Here is a 22,182-nt window from a genome sequence, read left to right as displayed (position 1 = left end):
GCCCTTCCCACTAAGGCTTGGGTACCTGACCACATCCTACTCATGCTGTGCCTGTACCAATGTCCCAGACCCCATCTGATGCTTCCTTCCTGTGCAGCCTTCATCAGGATTTATGACCCTGAAACTTCCTTCCTCTGTGGGTCAGGGGAGGGTCCACTTATTTGATTCAATACCTCAGCTCCTCTTCTGGCACGGAAAAGTCCCCCAATGAGCGTATCAGGCCTGAATGAATAATAATAACTCACTCACATGTGCTAATTTCATGCCTGGCACTGTTCTAGGCATTTGACACCTATAAACTCATATACCCACACAATCGCAAGTTTGGTACATCCTAATTTTATGAACACAGACATTAAAGCATGAGGCAGTTTAAGTTAAGTCATTCCGGATGGTAAAAGTGGCTGAACTAGGGTTTGAGCCAGCAGTCTGCGCTTCCACAGGTGCGTCAGGAAACACTGGTGGGGACGGATGGGACCGCAGGAAAGGGACGCGGGGTTCGGCCTGCGCGCTTCACGTCTAAGGGTCTTCTCGCCCTGTCCCTCTTCCCATACCAGGAAGCCTGTTTTATAGAACAGGAGACGGAGACCCAGGGAGACCCAGGAAGGAGCCGTGGAAATTCATCTGGGGGTCCAGGAGCAGGGGCGTGGCTGACCTGGTCCGGCTCCAAACTACAACTCCCAGGAGGCACCGGGCCCCCGAAGCCCCGCGACGTCACGGCGGCAGACGGCGCAGGCGGCTCGGCTCTCCGGGCCCGTCGACTGTCGGGCCGTTCCGCTCGGACCTCGGCCCTGGCCCCGGCCCCGGCCCCGGCCCCGGCCCCGCGGTAAGTGGAGCAGCCGGCGCGGACCCTGCCTGCCGAGGCTCGCGGCGCGTGCTCGGAGCCTCCGGCGTTGAGCTGGACCGCGGGGTGCGCGCCCACCGGGGTGGCATCTACCGTAGAGGGGGGATCGGGCCGAACCAAGCGACCCTGCGGGCGGGGAACCCAGACGGCGACTCCGGGGCCGCTACTCCGATGCCGCCGGCCCCCGGGGGCACAGAGCGGTGTGCCACACACAGGCAGGCCACTCTCGTGGGGGGCCCGGGTCTGAAGGCGCCGGGTAGGGGTCAGCCCCGCCCCCTGAACGAGGGTGCCCAGGACCACCGGGAGGGGTGTTGTTTTCCGGCTGGACGCGTCTGAGATTCCCCTCCCCTCCAGGCACCAGCTAGAGCCTCAAGCTGAAGAACAGGCCGGCAAAACAAGGTTGTACGGGCCCGGCCCGTGTGTGTTTGGGGAGGTGGTTGCACGGGTGCGGATAGAGATTGCCCAGGTCTGATGATACCGGGGTCCACGTGGAGAGTTGGTGCAGATCGTCTGCATTCGGATCCTTACAATTCCCCCTTTCTTTCCCCGGCAGATGGGAGCTGCTCCCCGGGGGCTGAGCTTGTCAGCGTCCCGGACCTGCCGTCCTGGCTCCTGAAGTCAGAGAAAAACCCCTGCCCCGCTCTGGGGTCGGCTTGGTGTATCCGGTGCTCTGCCCTAGCAGTCGCCTAGTTTGAAAAGAAACAAAGGAGCGGAGCAGGACAATGATACTGGCGTCCGTGCTGGGGAGTGGTCCCCGGAGCGGACCTCCACTCCGGCCCTTACTGCGGCCTGCACTCTCACTCCGGGCCCGCTCCACATCAGCCACCGATACGCACCACGTGGAGATGGCGCGGGAGCGCTCCAAGACTGTCACCTCCTTTTACAACCAGTCGGCCATCGATGTGGCCGCGGAGAAGGTGCGCAGCTGGGCAGAGGTCCTGTCTGGAGCTGGGGACGGTGTTCAGGGAAGGGGTGGAGCTAATGTGGTGGGGCGGTGCTGCAGATCCAGGCCTCAAAGTCCCCTCGCCCCTCCAGCCCTCAGTCCGCCTCACTCCGACCATGATGCTCTATGCTGGCCGCTCTCAGGATGGCAGCCACCTTCTGGTAAGATTCCAGCCCCCTTGCTTGGTTCCGGGTTCCTGCAGCCCGGGCACAGCCTGTCCGGCCCTGGCCCTGACTGCCCTCATTTTTCCTAGAAAAGTGCCAGGTACTTGCATCAAGAGCTGCCAGTGAGGATTGCTCACCGCATCAAGGGTTTCCGGAGCCTTCCTTTTATCATTGGCTGCAACCCCACCATACTGCACGTGGTAAGATGGCCTCAGGGGGTGTGAGTTTTTCTAGAGGGCATTGTAGATCAGTGTGCCCACTGCCCATGGGGCGTGTCGGGAGACGGGACCAGAGTGGGAGAACCTTGTCTGCCAAAAGGTTTCAGGGCCAGAGGGCTCAGACCCAAGCCCTCGGAGGCCAAAGCTGCATATTTACTGAGGCTTAAAAGGCCACAGTGGAGGTGTAAACCAAGTGCATTGGGGTGGACGGCAATCCCCATGGGTAAGCACGGGTGGCTGCGCTCTACCCAGTGCCCACAGCACCCGTGAACTTCCACACCTCTTCCTTGCAGCACGAGTTGTACATCCGTGCCTTCCAGAAGCTGAGCGACTTCCCTCCGGTGAGGGCTGGGCCAGGGCAGGGTGAGGGGCTGAGAGGTCAGGGCCGAAATATCCAAGCTCATGACTCTGTGGCCTGTAGATCAAGGACCAGGCGGACGAGGCTCAGTATTGCCAGCTGGTGCGACAGCTGCTGGACGACCACAAGGATGTGGTGACCCTCTTAGCGGAGGGCCTGCGCGAGAGCCGGAAGCATATAGAGGTCAGGGGCAGCACAGTGGGCACCCGGGCCTGTTGGGGGGCCTGCGAAAGGCACGGGGTTTCTGAGGACCCACTCTTCACAGGATGAGAAACTCGTCCGCTACTTCTTGGACAAGACGCTGACCTCGAGGCTTGGGATCCGCATGTTGGCCACTCATCACTTGGCGCTGCATGAGGACAAGGTGGGATGCTGGGATCTGAGACCTTCCAGGTGGGACAGACGGGACCAAGCCAGGGTTCCCTGGGGCTAGGGGCTGGGCCAAGGGCCTGGAAGGGGCTTGGGGCTGCTTCAGGGGTCCAGAGATGGCAAGGTGTGGGTCAAGGTACTGTTTAGTCCTGACTTTCTTTCTCCTGCCAGCCCGACTTTGTTGGCATCATCTGCACTCGCTTGTCGCCAAAGAAAATTATTGAGAAGTGGGTGGACTTCGCCAGGTGAGGCTAGAACAGCTAAGGGGGTGGACGGCTTCTGGCTGGGAAGGGTTGGGCCTGAGCCCTTGCCTGGGACAGGGTTTCTCAAATGTGGCACTATTGACATTTTGGGTCAGATAAATCTCAGGGGCTGTCCTGTGCTTATTCGGATCTTTAGAAGGAATCCTGGCTTCTATTCAGTACAACTCGCAGTGTGGCAAGGAAAAATCTCTCTAGAAATTGCATCTGGGGTTGGTGGAGGCAGAACCACCTCTGTCTGAGAATCACTGGCTAGGTCGGCTCCTATCCACAGACGCCTGTGTGAACACAAGTATGGCAATGCCCCCCGCGTCCGCATCAATGGACATGTGGCCGCCCGTTTCCCCTTCATCCCTATGCCGCTGGACTACATCCTGCCTGAGCTCCTCAAGAATGCCATGAGGTAGGCTGGCTGGATACGTTGGAAGGGAGCAGACAGGAACTGGGGTGAGGCTGGGGCACCACCGCCTACTGGTGTTTCCTCCCCACATAGAGCCACGATGGAGAGTCACCTCGACACTCCCTACAATGTCCCAGATGTGGTCATCACCATCGCCAACAATGATATTGATCTCGTCATCAGGTTTGGCCTGAGTGGGAGTTAGGCTGGAAACGCGGGGGTCGCGATTTCTGCCTGGCTGCATGACCTTGAGCTGGCAGCTGCTCTACTCTGAGACTCGGTCCCTGGTCAGACAGAATGCTCTCTGGTTTTGAGTGCTGTGAGCTAGAGAGGAATGGATCTGGGGCTGGCTGCAGGTGCCAAGTCCTATCCTTGTCAGCAGCTGAGGGTCCTGGAGTGGGGAGTTAGGAGTAACCAGTCCACGGCGTCGGGCTGGTGGTAAGTGTGAAGTCCCGCGAGAAGGTGTACGCAGCCAGTGGCCCAGGCAGAAGTGACGACGGAAGGGTGGTGCTTATAAAACAAGGGCCGGGGTCTGGGTGGAGCCCGTCCCATCCTTGGGTGGAAGGGGCAGGAAGGCAGACTTGGCACTGTTTATTTGGGAGGTAGTGAGGCTCCCACCCAAGCGGAGCCAAGCCCATGTTATCAACATCTTGCCAGGATTTCAGACCGGGGCGGGGGCATCGCTCACAAGGACCTGGACCGGGTGATGGACTACCACTTCACTACAGCTGAGGCCAGCACCCAGGACCCCCGGATCAGCCCCCTTTTTGGCCACCTGGACATGCACAGTGGCGGCCAATCAGGGCCCATGCACGGGTGAGGCCCCACCTGGCCAGGATGGAGGGGGAGGGGGGCCCCAGGAAACCCAAGCCTCTGAAGCTATCCTGTCCCCCTGCCCATCCCAGCTTTGGCTTCGGGCTGCCCACCTCACGGGCCTACGCGGAGTACCTCGGCGGTTCCCTTCGACTGCAGTCTCTGCAGGGCATTGGCACAGACGTCTACTTGCGGCTCCGGCACATTGATGGTCGAGAGGAAAGCTTCCGCATCTGACCCCACAGCCCTCGGCCTACTTGCCTGCCTCGCCTGGGCCCCACACCCTGCCAGGACCTTTTGGGCGAGGCAGGGTGCCACCCTGGTCCACATGCTGCTGCATCTTGGGTCTTCGGGCCCCAAATAGATGGAGTTCCATGGAGCCCGGTGCCACGCCTCCTCTACAGAGGTCCACTGCTTCGCTGCCTCCAGGCCTTGGAGGAGAGAAAGTGGGGACCCGTGAGGCCTCCGGCACCAGCTCCTTTATTCTCGTTCCTGGGGAACCCCGACCTTGACCTGCTGTTTATTATTAAAGTTCACATTTTGAATGCCCTCTTGGGCCCCGTGTGTGGGGAGGGCAGGTGTGTGTTGCCACCCTGTTCTGGTTCCCTGGGCCGTTGGGTTTATGTAGCTTGTGTCTCAGTCTCGAACTGTCCAGACAGCCTGTCAGGCCAGGTATAGAATTGCCCCCAAATCTCTTTAACAAATGTTAAATTTCGTTTAACAGATGTTTCTGTGTCCCAGGCTATATTGAAGGCCCAAGTTGGCCTAGCCTCAGGCCTCAGTTCTGACACCTCCCTTCCTGGCAGTCACAGGTTCTGGAGGTGAAGGTTACCAGACTGGGCAATCTCCTTGAGCCACCTGATTCCTAAGTAAGGTTAAAAATACTGCCTGCCAGCTGTGCCTGCTTCTGCCAAGAAAAAGGAACACATAAAATTATATCCTGGCAGGCCCCAGGGGACAGTGGGGCCTTGGTGGGGGAGGGCAGAAGGAAAGGGCTCCAGACAGCAGGTGGGGACCCAAGGGAGGGGAAGAAGGGCCGGAAGCCCTGCTTGGTGGGACTGGTGAGAGAAGTGGGGATTGAGGAAGACAGGAATTCTATCTGATGTCACATGCCAGGTGGTGGAAACCATAGTGACATCCCAGGCTGAAGATCCTGCTGGCTGTGGCGCAGGGGACGTGGCTGGAGTCTGGCCAGGAAATACGGGCTTTTATCCTGTAGGCAGCACGAATCCATGGACAGATTTTCAGCAGGGCAGGGATGTTTCTGGTTGGGTTTCCTGGGAAGCGGACGCTGAAAGGCTTAGTGTCTCTGTGATTTGTTGGGAAAGTGCTCCAGTTAGGGAGTAGGGGAGGCACGAAAGGGAAGGGCCGGAGGCCAGACAAGGACATCATCTCGGGCAAAAGTTCAGGGCTAGCTAGTAAGTTCTGCCTTAGAGTTGGAGGCAGGAGAGCTAAGTTGCACAGTCATTGATGAACTCTTCTTGATAATCATTGGTTAATGTCTGTATCGGAAAGTAGAGGTGGATAGGTACTTAAACTTCCAAACTGAAAACTTCCTTTGCTTTTTTAAGATTTTATTTACTTATTTGAGAGAGAGGAGAGGACAGAGAATCCCAAGCAGAATCTGTACTGAGCCCAGACCGCACCACAGGGCTTGATCTCCTGACCCTGAAATCATGACCTGAGCCAAAAGTGGGAGTCGGATGGATATGAAACCAACTGAGCCACCCAGGCTGAGCCACCCAGGCGTGTCCCCACCCCCCTCACTCCTCCCAGCCCCCCACTGCCTTTTCAGCTTTACTTAGGCAAAACAGCTTTATTGGCCCAAGGGATAGTTTGATAAAGAGCCTCTGGCTTTTGAAGGCACATCAGAAGTAATCTGGATCTGAAGAAGCAACAAAAAGAGATTCCAGAGGGTCTGGGTGAAGCATCCACACAGTTCTAGAAATAACAGATTTGCACATTAGAAAGAGGATTAGAGGGAGACTAGTGAAGAGGTTGGTGTAGTAATCTGGATCAGGGGTTTTAAAGCCTAGGCTAATGCTCAACTAGAAAGGACAGCAGCCCTGTAACAAGATGTTGGGTGCAGTCAAAAGTGAGGCATCAGGACCGTGGGTGGAGAGAATAACAGTCTTGAAGATGGGGGCGGGGGTAGGATGAGGAGTGGGAGAAGGCACTGTGGTTTCTTTTAAAGATTTGTTTTAGAGGGTGGGGAGGGGCAAAGGGAGAGAGGGAAACCATCCTAGGCAGATACCGTGCTGAGCACGGAGCCTCACAAGGGGCTCTATCTCATGACCTGAGCGGAAACCACGAGTCCAAAGCTTAACTGACTGCGCTACCCAAGTGCCCCAAGGCATTACAATGTTTTTCTTTCTTGCCTGACTTGTTTCTTTGGCTTATTACGCAACCAAACACCTGGCATTCACTGCTCAGGCGCCCACCAATTCTTTAACTTCCCCAAGTCCCTAGTGCTTCCCACTGCTCACTCCTCTACTTCTTGATCTGAAACCCGAGTCCCGACTCCGTTAGAACTGAGCATTCCACTCCTTTAGAACTGCTTTTAATCCCAATAACCAATCTGTAAGTCAAAGAAAATTCAGAGAATGGCCAAAAAGAATGTCTATTGCGTACCTACCCTGTTTGACACTGTGCAACACACTTTATGTACCAAAGAGATCGGTAAATATATGGCGTGCCCTTTATATAGCTATCTGGGCTATCCACTGATAAAGGATAACCTTCTCGGCACTCTGAGGCTGAACACCTTGCACAATTTACCCAGAGCAGGGTCAGAACCCAAGATGCCTCACGAAGCTCAGGATGCTCCACTATGGCCACTGCCTTTGACTAGTTTGTTTAGGGGATGTCTGTTGCGCGCGCCTGGCTCTCGTCTTCGGTTTCATTCTGCGAGAGCAGTTTACTGGCCACCCCCGGACACGGCCATCTGTTTCCCTCGCCCTGACTGAAGGAAGGCGGCTCCTCCGACCTTTACGAAAGGGGCGATCTGGATCAGTGGGGCGGGGATGGGCGGCGCAAAGGCGGGGGTGAATTCTGGGCTCAAAGCCTCAGTGCCAGGACCCCGGGGGCCGCTCTAGCTCGCCCCGCTGCCGGGTAAAGTGGGGGCAGCACCTGTGCCCAGGGGCACACCCTCGCTTCCTCGGGTACCAGGCCCTTTAAAGGCCGGGCTGAGTCATCACACCAGGAAAATCTCCTCTTTCAAGTCGGGGTCCAGCCGTATTTCCAGACGGAAGAAAGGGCCAGGGCCCTTGGCACAGAAAGGTCAAACTTGGGCCGGGGCGGGGGCAGGCCGCACTAACCAATGAGCTCTTGCCACGTCACAGACCCCGCCCTCAAGCCGGCAGCGGCCTCCGCCACGCGTCGCTGACCCGGAACTAAAGGGCTGCGCGGCGCCGGATTCTGGCGTCATCTCCACTACAGCGATGGCGGCGCAGGGAGCAGCTGCTGCGGTTGCGGCGGCGACTTCAGGGGTCGCGGGGGAGGGCGAGCCCGGGCCCGGGGAGAATGCGGCGGTCGAGGGGACCGCCCCGTCCCCGGGCCGCGTCTCTCCCCCGACCCCGGCGCGCGGCGAGCCCGAAGTCACCGTGGAGATCGGAGAAACGTACCTGTGCCGACGCCCGGACAGCACCTGGCGTGAGGGCGGGGCCCCACAGGCCAGGGGGCGGGGTCTGAGGGCGGGGTCTCGGAGGCGCTGGGGTCACGAGGGCGGGGTCACGAGGGCGGGTTCTCGGAGGCGCTGGGGTCACGGGGGCGGGGTCTGAGGGCGGGGTCTCGGAGGCGCGCGGAGCTTCGGCCGGTCCCGGGCGCTCCTGCAAGCCCCGCGGGTCTCGGCAGTCCGCGGCTTCGTCCCGCCGCTTGTCCGGTCTCGGGCTTCGTGGCCTTTCCGACAACACCTCGGCTCTTTGCTGGTGTCTCCCGCCTGCGCGGCTTCCTCTTCGGCGCCGCGGAGGGAGACGCCACCGGGCCCCCCCCCCCTCCCCTGCCCAGGTTCCGTGCAGGGCGGGCGTCCGCGCGACCGCCCCTCGCGAAGGCCCCGAGCAGAGCAGAGCAGAGCGCGGTGTGCCTTGCCTCCTGTGCCCGCTGCTCCGAGGGTCCCTCCTGCCCTTTCTCCGGGCTCGGCTGGCAGCGCTTACTCAGCCTCTTAACGTGCCCTAAGTCCTGGGATGCCATTCCCGGCTCCCTTCCGGCCGCGCGAGTCGTGCCCGCGGCATTCTCTTCATACCTCGGCGCGGTGTGTGTGACACCTGCTGTCACTGTCTGGCTGCGCCTTCCTCTGGCCACGGGGGAGCTTCTGCAGGGCGGGACCGCTTGTGACTCAGTGCGGTGGCTTCTCTGCCCGGCAGCAGCACAGCTAGGACCAGACCGGCCGTGGTGGTCTTGCTCACCTGCCGAATGGTCTGCTAGTTGGCAGTGCTGTGCTAAAGCCTTTAGAAGCATTAAGTCGCCCTCTGAGACGGGCACTATTATCCCTGTTTTGTAGACGAAGAAACTGAAGCTCACCCCAAATAATTTGCAGTTAAATAAAGGCCGTGGGGAGCTAGGGCTCCGTATAAACGCAGAGCCAGCCCTCATGACTCCTGAACAAATGAACGCCTGAGTACAAGACAAACATGGAGTTTGGAGCCAGACGTAAGCTCAGTGGAGTGTTAACTTCTTGGCACTTTGTACATATGTGAGCTTCGGTTAGCCTCCGTGTGTCACCTGCAGAGAAAGAGCAGCAGCTCCAGCCTGGCCCACTTAACAGGCAGTGATCAAGGGAATGGCCGATGCGGCCAGGGGCGGTTAGCTCATGTGTGACCTGGCATCTGGAAACTGCTCCTCGGTCGAAGGATCCTCCTTGTCCCATTCCTGCCGGCCTTGCTGATGATCCTGGCCTTTCTCTTCCACAGATTCTGCTGAAGTGATCCAGTCTCGAGTGAATGATCAGGAGGGCCGAGAGGAATTCTATGTACACTACGTAGGCTGTGAGTGACTTGGGGGTGTTCGGGCCTGGGGTGGGGCAGAGGGCTGGAAGGGCAGCCCACTCATGGCCCGTCCTCACAGTTAACCGGCGCCTGGACGAATGGGTCGACAAGAACCGGCTGGCGTTGACCAAGACGGTCAAAGATGCCGTGCAGAAGAACTCCGAGAAGTACCTGAGTGAGCTGGCTGAGCAGCCCGAGCGCAAGATCACTCGCAACCAGAAGCGCAAGCACGATGAGATCAATCATGTGCAGAAGGTCCGGGTCCCCTCCCCTTCTCCAAGGCCCCAGGAGGCTCAGCTGCCTCTGCCAACTCCCTTGAGTCCTGGGGCTAGAACCGCAACAGCTTCTGTTTCTTAGGCTTCTGTAGTGTGTCAGGGACTTAGCCCATGTTTTGTCAGACAGTCTTCGCAGAGAAGAAAAGTGAGGCTCAGAGAGGGCAAGCACTTGGCTACAGTCTCGCAGCAAGGAAGTGGCGCAGCTGGGATTGGAACTCAGGGCCTCCTGCAGCAGTATTCTTCTTTGTCTCCTATTTGCCACACCATCTTAGACAAAGGTTTGAAGTCCAAAAGGAAGGAACAGAATGAATGATTTTGGGCACTGCTGCTGCCCAGCACTGTGCTGACTCCTACACATATATAAGCTCATCATATCCTTCCTAACCATCCAGTGCCATGGCGATCATGGTTTCTGTAGATGAGGAAGCAGCATCAGAGAGGTTAGGTAACATGCCCAAGGTTGCACAGCTAGTAAAAGGGTGGGCTGGAATTAGAATAATAATGGCAGACATTTATTGGCTTGTGAGCCGAAGTTATAGGCTTAGTATTTTAATATATGATCTCACTGAAGTTTCACAGCAGCCTTGTGAGGTAAGCAGCGTTATTATCTCCAGTTTACAGGGAAGAACAGATAAGTTTTAAGAATCTGGTCAGGAATTAGATTTGCCAGCTTCTGGATTGTCTGGCTTCAGGGCACCAGAGCCCTTAACCATGACTTCACCACGTCCTTAGAAACTCAGGCTACTTGATCCAAAACCTGGAAGGATCCTTCTTGATCCAAAAGCTGGGTATTTTTATCCCCAATCCATGCCACCCGTGGGGGTTGCTTTTCCCTGACCCTGAGCCTCGGTTTCCTGATTTGTAAAGTGGGGAGCGCAGATGAAACCAGGGTTTATTGAGTTCTCAGGCACTTAGACATTCATTAGTTTCAGCCACTGTGATTTCCTTCTGAGTGCTCATTGTGTGCATGTTCTCCATGCTTCCTTCTGAGTGCTCATTGTGGCAATGTTTTTCCAGCGTGGGGGCACGGCCAAATTAGTTCAGTGGGTTGTAACAGGCTTTTAAATTGAAAAATGAAAGAAAGAGGGGTGCCTGACTGGTTCGGTTGGCGGAGCATGTGACTCTTGATCTTGGGGTTGTGAGTTCGAGCCCCATGCTGGGTGGAGAGATGACTTAAAATGAAAATATGGGGCACTTGGGTGGCTCAGTCAGTCGGTCAAGTCTCTGATCCCAGGTCAGGTCTTGATCTCAGGTTCATGAGTTCCAGCCCCGCGTTGGGTTCCACGTTGAGTGTGGAACCTGGTTAAAAAAAGAAAAGAAAAGAAAAATAGGGAAAGATAGGAAATGTCAGAGTACGTTGCACTTTATTAAACGTTATATATTGTTTTTGAGAAGCTTTTATTTCACGTACAAATACATGTAATGTGTATGCACTGACAGGTCAGCTGGGTTGCAGTGCTAAGCATTTCCTGCTGTGGATCATGGTAAAAAAAGTTTTGAAATACCCTAAGCTGCAAAGACCCTGCAAGGCCTAAGGCAGCAGCGACCTACTGACCTTCCTGTGATAAGTGGGAATGTGTCTGTGCCGTCCGGTAGAGCAGTGCCGCTAACCATACGTGGTGACCGAGCACTTGGGATGTGTTTCATGTGGCTAAAAATTAAATTTGTGTTAAATTTAATGAATTCAAATAGCCACCTGTGGCCAGGTCTCAGTTTCTCTTAGTTCCTCGAACAGGTTGTGCTGGCACATTAAAGTCTCAAAAGTGTACCTGGAAGCTGGTAGTCAGCAGGGGTGCCAGTGGGCCGGTGGTGATAAAATCAAAGGGTGATGGATAATCGGAGTTAATAATAAGCAAGGTTCTTCAGAGCCAAATTAATGTTTAATTCTAAATAAATTGCAGCATTTAAGACAAGTACTGTTTTTGTAGTTCTTTAACACCCATGCAGGAGAGGATTGTCTTTTGTGAGAGTGGGGAAGTGGGTTTTTAAAGAAACATGTAAGGAGAAAATTCCTTCTTCCTCATCTTTGCAGGGCTCAGGCTTGGAGTTGGGCCAGCCAGGGGCCCGTGTTCAGCGCTGCTGGGTACCAGTTCTATAACCTGACCTCTCTGTACCTCAGTTTCCTCTTTGTGCCATGTGGATGATGAGCACTCCTGTCTCAGGCTCTTTGTGAGGGCTAAAGAAAATAATGCCTGTGGAGTGTTTGGCACTTGAAGTAAATGGCAGTGAGCTAGTCCCCAACGACAAGTGACTTCCCTCTCCCTGCCTCTTTACTTCTCTTAAACAGAAATAAAAAGGCTATGGCTCAGCGTGGTTGAAAAGGTTTCATGAGGCCACACAGGCCAACACAGGCCAGGTGCTTATTGGGAAGGGATCTGGGGAAAATGCTGACCCCCTCCTGCCTCCCCAGCCACAGGGCAAGGCTGCCGTCTCCCCTGGTGTAGGTCATAGGCCTTCCTGGGGTCCCTTTCCATTATCAGGCTGTGTGCTTGGTTCCTCCTACAGAGTCTGACTTAGGAACAGGATGTGCTATGAGGGTGACATGACTTTCAGTCCCTGATTTCTAAGGACTTGGAAAATTGGGGAAACTAAGTGGCAGCAGGCAGAGTGGATTGTTGTTAATGCCTTACAAAACTTGGAAAGGAGAGGGCGTGTTCTGTGGCGGAAGGATTCAGTCAGGTCTCCCGGAGGGTGTGGGCAGCGCGCAAGGCCTTGAAGGACAGGGAAGAGCACAGTAAAAACAGTTCCACACGATGGCTCGCAACACGGCCTCACTTCACACTCCCCTGGCTCACGCTCCATGCGAGGCTGAATAAGCAGTTTTTGGAGGTCGGGGAGAGGGAACTGCATGCGCAGAGCACGAAGGCCACAGAAAGCGGGGTGTTGAGAGCATAGAGCTGAAGGGGCTGTGCCTGGAGGCTGGGAATCTGCGGAAGCTTAGTTAGGGGTCCAGACTGGAGATGGTGGCTGTAGCTCTTCGGAGTTGGCCAGAGAAGAGTTTCAGAGACGGACCGATGGCAGAGACCTCAAGGAGGTAGAATTGACAGACCTTGGCCCTTCATCAGATGCCAGGCTAAGAGGAGGAGGAGTCCGAAGAGCAGACCTATTGGTCTTGGGCAGCTGGACTGAAGGTGCTGCTCCCAGTGAGAGGGGGAGCCCGGGAGGATTAAGAGGTTTGCGGGGAGGACGGGGTTGAGTTTCTTTCTGGACACCTAGAGTCTGATGTGGCTGCGGGAGGGAGCAGGCAGCTCCCTGGATATGGTGCTCAGGAAAGAGGCCCAGTCTCACTGGGAAGTCCAGCACCAGTTCCTGCTCAGAAGGTAAGATCCGGTATTCATCTGTCTCATGACAGTTTGAGCAGAGCTGGATTGATCCTTTTGTGTAGCTGAAGCTCTTACCAGCCCAAGGGCTGGAACCAGACCTCCTGATCCTAGCCCTGTTCATCTGGCAAAAGGTCCAAACTTGGGCAGGAGAGGAGCTTGGCCCAGCTTCAGAACCACGTCAGACAGGTTAGCTGTTCATGTGGTTGTTAGTGTCATCCAGGGGATGAGATCTGGAAGACCGGAGGGAAGCACTGGGTTCTGGTGCAGTGGACGCCACTTGACCACCACTTCTGTTTACCTCTGTTCACGGCTCTGTCCTTGCGCAGACCTACGCAGAGATGGACCCCACCACAGCAGCCTTGGAGAAGGAGCACGAAGCGGTAAGCAGGGGCCGGGCTCCTGACTGGGGCCCTCCCTCGCCTGCTGTCCTTGGCCCTGAGCCAAACACCGCCCTGCGCTCCCACCTTACCCACAGATCACCAAGGTCAAGTATGTGGACAAGATCCACATCGGGAACTACGAAATCGATGCGTGGTACTTCTCACCGTTCCCCGAAGACTATGGGAAACAGCCCAAACTGTGGCTCTGCGAGTACTGCCTCAAGTACATGAAATTTGAGAAGAGCTACCGCTTCCACTTGGTGAGACGGGGCTCGCTGGACCAGGCTGAGGGGCTGAGGCAGCAGCCATAGGGAAGAGACAGGTCCAGAGGAGTTGAGTGCGAGGAAAAGCTGCCCGCGGCTCAAGAGCCCTGGGTTCTAGGCCTGGCCTTGCCTTGCCTGGAGTGAGTGTGGCCAATTTGCTGCCTTCGCCCAGGCCTGAGCGTCCTCGTCGTGGAATGGGGTGGCTAACTTACCCAGCCCTTACCGTCTCTCAGGTCCCCCCAGACCCCACGTGTTCCTCAAGGCCAGCCCAGTGCCAGATTCCTCCGGGAGAGAGAGCAAGGGAGCAGAGCCCCTGAGCAGTGGAAGGTGTGGACCAGATGGGAAGCGTTGGCAGAGGCGGAACAGGGTGGGGGGGGCTGGGGGCTCACAGTACTAGCGCAGCAGGGCGGGTCCCGCAAATGTATGCGGTTTAGGGATCGCCACTGTCGTGGATGAGAGCCCTCCAGAGTCCTCCAGAGCCAGGCTGACCCGAACTTGAGACCATCTAGCTGTGTGATATTCAACCCAGTTACTTAGCCTCTCTGCACCTTGGTTTCTTCATCTGTAAAATGGGCTCTGTGTCAGGTAGTTTGACTCAGATTACTTGATAGAGGTTAAGTATGGAGCCCAGGGTCTGCAGAGGGGGAAACAGAAGTGGAGGCCTGTTGCAAGCCACGCAGGGTGGATGGGGGCTCCCAGCAGGAAGCCGAAGGTCTTAGGCCTCGTCTCCTCCTCCACACCCCCAGGGCCAGTGTCAGTGGCGGCAGCCCCCCGGGAAGGAGATCTATCGCAAGAGCAACATCTCTGTGTACGAGGTCGACGGCAAAGACCACAAGGTGAGTGGGGGGCCCGAGTGCTGTGGGGAGGTGGGGGCAAGCACCTCCTGGGTGATCTTCGTTCTCACCAAAGGGTAGAGGCCGGCCTGAGGACCAGCTCCAACCTGGGAAAGGCCCGTGAGATCAGGCTTAGCCTGGTGAGGGGCCCGTGGTGGGGCGCGGTAAACACCCGACCGCGGGGTACCAGCCTTGGGGACCAGGTTTCTGTTCTGTCCCTGAAGACTTTTCTCCTGATGGGGTGGCTTAGCTTGGGGCATTTCTGGCACTCAGAGTGAAGATTGTTGTGCCAGAGGCTGCTTCTACAAGAGCTTTCTCTTTCTGCCGGAAGGAAAGCTGTCTTCCCCGGGAGGGACCGCTTTGTGTGGGACTCGCTGCCCAAGAGCTGTGTAGCTCCAAGAGCCGAGTTCCTGGTTCCTGGCAGCAGGACCTCGGGGGGCAGGGTGCGGCGTTTGCGGCCTGCTTTGCTGCCGTTGAGCACCTGGCCTTTGCCTGGTCAGTCTGGGAAGCTCTCACCATATGTCCCTGTTTTCCAGGGCAGGGGACAGTAGAGGGCAGGGCAAAGTGGGCAGGCTGTGGAGTGGTTCCTGCTTCCAGCTGTGCTGTGGTTGATCGGCTGACCTTGGACAAGTTACTTAACGCTGTTTGTTCCTGTTTCCTCATCTGTAAGATAGGAGTCATGATAGTGTTTACCCCGTAGGATTGTTGGTGGAGCAAATGAGCCGGCAATGTCAAGTGCTTAACACAGTGTCTGGGATCCAGAGGGTGCTTAGTAAACATGGGCCTTTCTTATTACTGGTGACCTCCTGCGTTCAGCCAGCCTTGTGGGAAGTATTTGCTGTTAGCCTGGCCTGGGTCCCCTGGTTTGCCTTTCTGAGCATGAACAGGGGAGTGGCAGAATGGGCTCCAGCAGGAGGTGTGGGTGTTCTTTCTAGATCTACCCTGGGAACTTTGAAGTCCCAGCCAAGGACTTCCCCTTTCCAGAACCTCAGTTTCCTCCTAGGTAAAATGGGCTAGCAATGCTGGACTTCACAATCGTTGGATCAAATAAGAGTGGATGTAAAAGGTGTCATAAACCAGAGGGCCTCTTGGTCTGTGCCATGAAGCCAACCATTCTCCGTCCTGATGTTGGTCTTTAGCCTGGGTGCATAAAGAGGCTGCCGAGGCCCAGCAGAGGAGTATGGCCAGGTGGGCAGATGGCTCAGAGCCGTCCATTCCACAAATATTTACCAGGCACCAAGCTTCCCGCTTAGCCATGTGCTGGCTGTTGAGGATACAGCTATGAACAAGACAGAACTCATATACCAGTTTGAATCCTGCCCTAGCACTCACTAGCCTTACATCAGCCACTTATCTCCTCTGAGCCTCCCGTTTCCTGATTTGAAGTGTGAGAGTTAATGTCCCTGAAGATTCAACTCCTGCTTAGCACTCAGAAGTGGTAACTGATTGGGATGCATGGCTGGTTCAGTCAGTGGAGCGCAAGACCCTGATCTTGGGGTTGTGACTTCCTGCCCCATGTTGGTGTAGAGATTACTTAAGAATAAAATCTTAAAAAACAAGCAAACAAGCAAACAAAACCAAAAAAACTTTTGCCCATGAGCCCTATCCCCATGCTTTAAGTAAAAAAAAAAAAGAAGCCTTTGGGGCACCTGAGGGGCTCCGTTGCATGTCTGACTCTTGATTTTGGCCCAGGTCATGACCTCAGGGTCATGAGATCAAGCCCTGCGTCAGGCTCTGTGCTCAGTGTGGAGTCGGCCTGGGATTCTCCGTCTCCCTCTGACCACCCCGCTTGCACATATTCTCTCTGAATAAATAAATAAAATCCTAAAAAAGCCAAAACAACTCACCTTTTTGCACCGGGGAGAAAAAAAAAGAAGCTGTCATTGATTAATCCAGCTGTCTGGTTTTTAGTTTCCCTGTCCCTCAGGAAGTGACTGCAAGACTCCTCTCAGTTCTAAAAACTGCTATTCTGGGGAGGAGCCCACTTCTCCCTAGCGTGGCACTGGCTGCTCTCCGAAGGCTGGCATTTGCGGAGCAGGGTAACAGCCACTGTCCAGGCCTCACTGAAGTTGGGGGTGGGAGGCAGCCTCCACCTGCTCCCTGAGCCTCCACCTTCCCTCCCCTCAGATTTACTGTCAGAACCTGTGTCTGCTGGCCAAGCTCTTCCTGGACCACAAGACCTTGTACTTCGACGTGGAGCCCTTCGTCTTTTACATCTTGACCGAGGTGGACAGGCAGGGGGCCCACATCGTTGGCTACTTCTCTAAGGTGCTGCACCGGGAAGCCCAGGTTGAGGGAGGGCGGGGACTCTGACCTGGGGAGGTCAGGCTGAGCCTCCCCGCTGGTCCTGACCACACACTACCGTAGGAGAAAGAGTCTCCAGACGGCAACAATGTGGCCTGCATCCTGACTCTGCCCCCCTACCAGCGCCGTGGCTATGGAAAATTCCTCATTGCTTTCAGTGAGTGGTTCCTGGCCTGCGGAGGAAGGGGCAGCCAGGGCGGGGGTGCCGGGCAGGGCTGGGTCCTCCAGAGCCTCTTTCGCTCTGCTACCAGGTTATGAGCTCTCCAAGCTGGAGAGCACAGTCGGCTCCCCAGAGAAGCCACTGTCCGACCTGGGCAAGCTCAGCTACCGCAGCTACTGGTCTTGGGTCCTGCTGGAGATCCTGCGAGACTTCCGGGGCACACTGTCCATCAAGGACCTTAGGTGAGGGCCCTGGAACCCTTAAAGAGGGAAGGATCCTCTAAGACGCTGTGATCCTGTGTCCTCGTCCCCTTTTCTGTCCCAGTCAGAGCCCACGGGGGGACTGTTTGCAACGTCTGTGCTAACCCTTTCTGCAGCCAGATGACCAGCATCACCCAGAATGACATCATCAGCACCCTGCAGTCCCTCAACATGGTCAAGTACTGGAAGGGCCAGCACGTGATCTGTGTCACACCCAAGCTGGTGGAAGAGCACCTCAAAAGCGCCCAGTATAAGAAACCACCCATAACAGGTGGGTGGGGGGCTGCCCAGGGTGTGTGTGGTGGGGGGCAGGTGTTAAGATCTCCTGGGATCCAGAGCCACCTTTTGGCTGTTACATGATCCCAAACTAGTCTGACCAGCTCCCAGGACGGAAGCCCTGGGCAGGCTCGTCACTCCCGGGCTGGAGGTGAAACCTGGCCGGGGCCCGGGGCCCAGCCCCGCCTCTCATGCCTCTCTCCCCACAGTGGACTCAGTCTGTCTCAAGTGGGCACCCCCCAAGCACAAGCAGGTCAAACTCTCCAAGAAGTGAGCGGGCCGCACCCCTGCTGCCGGACCCTGCTTCCCTCCCCACCCCCCCTTTCCTGCCTGTAAATATGTACAGACCTGTTTCATCATTTTTTTTTTTTTAATAAAGTAAATTCTGCCAGTGGTTCTGGACTTCGGAGGTGGGAGGGAGAGGCCAGGAGCCGCCGTTCTCGCTGCGCGTCACACACACAGCCGGTGGCGTCAGAACAGTTCACTCGCGCTTGTTCTCTCTGTCCCTCACCCCAAGTCCGGTTCCGGTGGGGGCTCAGTCCTCCGGAGTCTAGAAGTCGAGGTCAGGAGGGCACGGCAGCCGATGGGGCAAGATTGGGGCCTGTTCTGTTCTTGAGAACACGCCGCCCAGGGCAGCCCCGGCTCAGGAGACAGGAAGAGGGTGACGAGACGGGACTCCTCAGGCGGACGGAACGCTCCGGGTCTGGAGCCGGCCCTCCGGCAGCAACAAGGCAGGTGCCCCGCCTTCTGGAAACAAAGTGGGGAGTCGGGGCTCATTTTCATCGTAAAGGGTCCTCAGGGGCTCCATAGGAGTCCAACCAGCAGGTGGAGGTGGACAGAGGTTCTAGCCAATACCACAGGTGGGAAACCTGACTGGGGGTTGTAGTCCCAAAGAACAGACCCAGAAGAGGGGGCTCCCGCAGGTCTGGGGAGGAAGGAGCGGCTCCAGCCAGTCCCCAGGCCCAGAAGATGTAAGGAAAGGGTCAGGTCCATTTCCGGGCCAGGTGTCCGTCCTCGGGTACAGTGTGGAAGTCCAAGAAGCAGGGTCAGCTCGCAGGATGACCCGCTTAGCAGATGAGGCCCAGGGTCAGGCCTAATGGCAGCAGAAGGATGAGCCCCAGGAAGCCCCGGACTGGGGCCGCGCTGAAGGCCTGATGGTTGACACAGAGATGGCCGTCAGGCTGGGACTCCTCCACGTGGGGCACCAAGCGAGGCTGGAGCTCTGTCACGTGATAGTGAATCCAGGAGGCATAGCTGGAGGTCAGGGTGTACACACCAGGCCTGTTGGGGGCCCCACAGGCATCCCCCCAGCTCACGATGCCTGCCAGGTACCAGAGGCCCCCCACAGGGCAGGAGAGTGGGCCCCCAGAGTCTCCCTGAAGAGAAACAGAGTGACTGTCAGGATGAAGCGCCAGGGCCTCAGGCCGGCCCCGCCGACCCTCGACGGCCAAGAGGCCTCGGTCTCCCAGCGCCCCCGATTCACCTGGCAGGCGTCCTGGCCTCCCGTCACGTAGCCGGCACACACCATGTCCTGCTGGATGTTGTGGGGCTCCTCGGGCTTGGCGCCGATGTTGTACAGGCACCTGCACGTCTCACGGCTGATCAGTGGCACCTCAAGTTGCTGTAGCTGCCGGGGCGCCAGGAGGCTCACTGTGGAGCAAGAGATGCTCGCCTGGGGCCTCCTGCCCCTGAGTCAGGGCCCCCCGCCCACGCCGGCCGCTAGAGGTCCGCGCCCACCTCACCTGAGGGCGCCACATGGCCCCATCCAGTGACAGTGCACCGGAGGCCATTGGGGAAGGAAGCGTTGGCCGCAGGGAGGCAGATGGGCCGGATGTGGCGGGAGAAGGCGACCGGCCTGTTGAGCCGGAGGAGTGCGATGTCTCCCGGGGAGCCCTCCTGGCGGTAGCTGGGGTGGGGCATGACCTGGGCCACGGTGCGGACCTCGGCCTCAGGGCTGTAGGAGTCCAGCTGGTGCGCCCCTAGCTTTACTTCGTAGTCTTCTCTGAGGTGCTCCCTGCAGGCAGAGGGGCCAAGACTGGGACCCAGGAGCTCTCTCCTGGTTCCCTGATCCCTGCCAGGGATCCCTGTTCCAGCCAACCCCAGGTTCTGTTCCCCATTGAAGGGCCTTTTAGATCTTTTTTTTTTTTTTTTTTTTTTTTTTTTTTAAATTTATTTATTTGACAGACAGAGATCACAAGTAGGCAGAGAGGCAGGCAGGCAGAGAGAGAGAGAGAAGCAGGCTCCCTGCTGAGCAGAGAGCCCGATGTGGGGCTCGATCCCAGGACCCTGGGATCATGACCTGAGCTGAAGGCAGAGGCTTTATCCCACTGAGCCACCCAGGCGCCCCGAAGGGCCTTTTAGATCTGAACTGTCCGTTTGTTTGATCCTGTGACCTGGGACCCCTGACTTTCACTCCTGGCAGACTTCATTCCTGCGACCCCAGACCCAGCCCAAGCATCCCAGCCTCTGGCCTACGTTGATGCCTGCACTTTGCCTGCCTGCCCCGCTGTCCCCCGCCCGCTGGTACCTTGGGAAGCAGTGAGCGGCGGAGAGCACCCACTGCTCGGACACGAGAGAACCGCCACACACGTGGGTGCCGTCGTAGGTGATGCTGACCTGCCAGGGCCACCGGCCGGCGGCTGCGCCACTACCACCCGTGATGCGGGCTTGGAAGGTCACACCGCAGGAAGCTGTCCAGAGAGGAAGGGGAAGGGGTCAGGTCCTTCTGGGGCGCACCCCCTCCATCAGGTTCCCCGGGCCTGCCACGTCGCGACAACCTGGCTGGGAGCTTGGGAAGGGGGTTCACAGGAGCAGCCCCTGTCTGTCCCCGTCCCCTGCTCAGTGGGCACGGTTAGTTCCCCCCTCACCGTCCCGTCACCTGACCGGGTCTCGTCCAGCCTTCTCTCAGGCCCCACCTTCCGTCCGCTCCTCACTAGTCAGAAGATCTTTATACGCGACGAATGTGACCCGGTCACACCTCAGCTGAAACCCTTTCCTGGCTCCTCACTGCCCGTAGATACGTTCCAGACCTTCGGTGACGCTACCACCTACTCTGGCCGTCCCGCGGGACACTTCCTGCCACACACACCGGGCCACACACTTGTTCGCCTCTAGACCTTCGCTTATCCAGGTCACTCTGGCGCTCGAGCCTGCCTTCCGCATCCCTTCGCAGCTCAGCAAACCTCTTTGCCTCTGGGGGTGCTTCAAATGTCAGCCTCTCCTGACTGGGCAGGCTGAGTTGGACGATGCCGGTGGCTCTTGGCGGGGGGATGGGTGGGGGTTGGGGGGGTGCATGCTTTCCCCAACACTGTCCCATCACACAACGGTGCTGCTGGTGTCTGCGACTCTGTTTCAGCTGTCCCCAGTCCGGGCATTCCCTAGTGACAGGGACTGGAGCGGATCTCCTTGTCCCCGGGGCCCGGTCCAGGATTGGGCACACACAGCTGGAGTCAAGGACATGTGTTGACCGAACAACAGGACTCCCACCCGGAACATCTGGTTTCCAGGACAGCCTCACCCGCACTGAGGCTGCGGCCGTTTGGAGCCGGACCCAACAGCCCATCACCAAGTCACCTTGCCTGGTGCAGCGAAACGGTCCAGCCAAGCTCCTCCTGCCCTCATCATAACGACAAGAGCTACCATCTAGTGACTGATCAAGCACCTCGCTGGGCTGCGAGAGGGCTTTCACTTCCTTTATGTCCCTAAGTCCTCACTGGGCCGCGGGAGACAACCAACATCTTCATTTTTGAGGCAAGAGGACTGGCCAAGAATACACAGCCAGCAGTACGCGGTGAGGCTGGGCGTGAAAATCGGACTCGGGGTCGGGTGGTGCGCCTTGCCGGGAAGTAACCCTGGTTGGTTTTCCGCAAAGGTCGTACCTTTGGAGTCAGACCTGGGTTTAAAATCCCAGCTACGCCTCCGACTGGCTATGTGCTCTTGGGCAAGTCACTCTCAGCACCTCAGTTTCTGTCTCTGTAATCCTCATCTCGGGACTGATGGGAGGATTTACATAGGCAGCAGGGGTGGGTACATGGCCCTCCCGGAGAGGGCTCAGCACTCCGGAAACCTTCCACTGGACTCTGAATCCAGGTCCCCTTCCTTTCCCCTCCCCCACACAAGCCTCACCTTCGTCCCCATCAGCCCCTGGAGGAGAGGAAAAGGGAAGGAAACAGGAAAGACTAGAGGTCTGTCTCTCACCCTGTGCCCCTCAGGAGGCCAAAGCTGAAGGGAAGGGGGGAGGCCCAGAGCTAGGGAGGTTGAAGCCGGGCGTTGTGGAGCCCCGGATAAGGGATGTGCCCAGAAGAGGGATATAACCTCTGCCTATGTCCACCACCCCTCCCCCGAGCCCCACACTCTGACCGATGCAAATACTCACCAAGTCCGGACCGGAATGATCCAAGAAAAAGCAGAACGGCCACAGCCCCCAGCCACCCAGGCCCCAGGCCTGCCCGGTGGGCCATGGCCCAGGACCAGGGCCCCTGGGGAGAGACACCAGGCACCGGAGGGGAAGGTACCTAGGGCTGGTTTCAGAGACGAGTTCCAGGTATCGGCTCCAGACGGAAGGGATCTTGGAATCCGAGCCGCGAAGGGGAAGAGGCGTCGGAGGGTAGCTTCCAAGTCAGGGATAAGGCACGAAGGGAGACGCTGGGGTCCGCGCAGCCCGCCGAGGGGACACGTCTCCAGCGGGGCCTGGCTGCGTAGAGACCTTCCAGAGCGCGGATCCCGGGGGAAGGGCACCTACCTGCCTGCCCCTCCCC

General features: G+C 57.4%; 3 protein-coding genes across 5 annotated transcripts; 2 read left to right on the top strand and 1 right to left on the bottom strand.

The window, feature by feature from the left end:
- Positions 1-708: 708 nt before the first annotated feature.
- BCKDK (branched chain keto acid dehydrogenase kinase) lies at positions 709-4,918 on the top strand. 2 transcript variants are annotated; one of them, XM_004773826.3, is made up of 13 exons: positions 709-826; positions 1,199-1,243; positions 1,398-1,761; positions 1,880-1,948; positions 2,041-2,151; positions 2,463-2,510; positions 2,591-2,710; positions 2,793-2,891; positions 3,068-3,141; positions 3,431-3,559; positions 3,650-3,739; positions 4,214-4,372; positions 4,462-4,918. In XM_004773826.3, the coding sequence occupies exons 3-13, from the start codon at positions 1,567-1,569 to the stop codon at positions 4,604-4,606; spliced, it is 1,239 nt and encodes a 412-aa protein (XP_004773883.1). In that variant the 5' UTR covers positions 709-826; positions 1,199-1,243; positions 1,398-1,566; the 3' UTR covers positions 4,607-4,918. The 2 variants fall into 2 exon arrangements, with proteins under 2 accessions (XP_004773883.1, XP_004773882.1); XM_004773825.3 differs by lacking the exon at positions 1,199-1,243.
- Positions 4,919-7,773: 2,855 nt separating this feature from the next.
- KAT8 (lysine acetyltransferase 8) lies at positions 7,774-17,819 on the top strand. 2 transcript variants are annotated; one of them, XM_045072647.1, is made up of 11 exons: positions 7,775-8,020; positions 9,277-9,351; positions 9,431-9,606; positions 13,276-13,329; positions 13,425-13,589; positions 14,339-14,428; positions 16,553-16,693; positions 16,793-16,886; positions 16,981-17,131; positions 17,266-17,420; positions 17,635-17,819. In XM_045072647.1, exons 1-11 carry the CDS (start codon positions 7,810-7,812, stop codon positions 17,697-17,699), a joined length of 1,377 nt encoding a protein of 458 aa, XP_044928582.1. In that variant the 5' UTR covers positions 7,775-7,809; the 3' UTR covers positions 17,700-17,819. The 2 variants fall into 2 exon arrangements, with proteins under 2 accessions (XP_044928581.1, XP_044928582.1); XM_045072646.1 differs by having other exon boundaries at positions 7,774-8,020; positions 17,266-17,819.
- On the bottom strand, positions 17,777-22,182 carry PRSS8 (serine protease 8). Its single transcript, XM_004773821.3, has 5 exons — positions 21,801-22,182; positions 19,953-20,115; positions 19,168-19,439; positions 18,909-19,075; positions 17,777-18,801 (listed from the first exon to the last, which is right to left on the bottom strand). Exons 1-5 carry the CDS (start codon positions 21,883-21,885, stop codon positions 18,493-18,495), a joined length of 996 nt encoding a protein of 331 aa, XP_004773878.2. The 5' UTR covers positions 21,886-22,182; the 3' UTR covers positions 17,777-18,492.

This window comes from Mustela putorius, unplaced genomic scaffold, assembly GCF_011764305.1.
Source record: "Mustela putorius furo isolate JIRA1106 unplaced genomic scaffold, ASM1176430v1.1 tig00004039_pilon_pilon_pilon, whole genome shotgun sequence".
Taxonomy (NCBI): Eukaryota; Metazoa; Chordata; class Mammalia; order Carnivora; family Mustelidae; genus Mustela; species Mustela putorius.
Note: the sequence above shows the minus strand (reverse complement) of the source record. Positions and strands in the feature narration are given on the sequence as shown.

Excerpts from the sequence above, each read along its gene's own strand:
- PRSS8 (XM_004773821.3), bottom strand. The coding sequence starts at position 21,885 with ATGGCCCACCGGGCAGGCCTGGGGCCTGGGTGGCTGGGGGCTGTGGCC. Across the intron at positions 19,076-19,167 it reads GGGCCATGTGGCGCCCTCAG|TGAGCCTCCTGGCGCCCCGG; the intron begins GTGAGGTGGGCG and ends CTTGCTCCACAG. Across the intron at positions 18,802-18,908 it reads GAGGCCAGGACGCCTGCCAG|GGAGACTCTGGGGGCCCACT; the intron begins GTGAATCGGGGG and ends GTTTCTCTTCAG.
- BCKDK (XM_004773825.3), top strand. The coding sequence starts at position 1,567 with ATGATACTGGCGTCCGTGCTGGGGAGTGGTCCCCGGAGCGGACCTCCA. Across the intron at positions 1,762-1,879 it reads TCGATGTGGCCGCGGAGAAG|CCCTCAGTCCGCCTCACTCC; the intron begins GTGCGCAGCTGG and ends TCGCCCCTCCAG. Across the intron at positions 3,560-3,649 it reads CTCCTCAAGAATGCCATGAG|AGCCACGATGGAGAGTCACC; the intron begins GTAGGCTGGCTG and ends CTCCCCACATAG.
- KAT8 (XM_045072646.1), top strand. The coding sequence starts at position 7,810 with ATGGCGGCGCAGGGAGCAGCTGCTGCGGTTGCGGCGGCGACTTCAGGG. Across the intron at positions 8,021-9,276 it reads ACGCCCGGACAGCACCTGGC|ATTCTGCTGAAGTGATCCAG; the intron begins GTGAGGGCGGGG and ends TCTCTTCCACAG. Across the intron at positions 16,694-16,792 it reads TCGTTGGCTACTTCTCTAAG|GAGAAAGAGTCTCCAGACGG; the intron begins GTGCTGCACCGG and ends ACACTACCGTAG.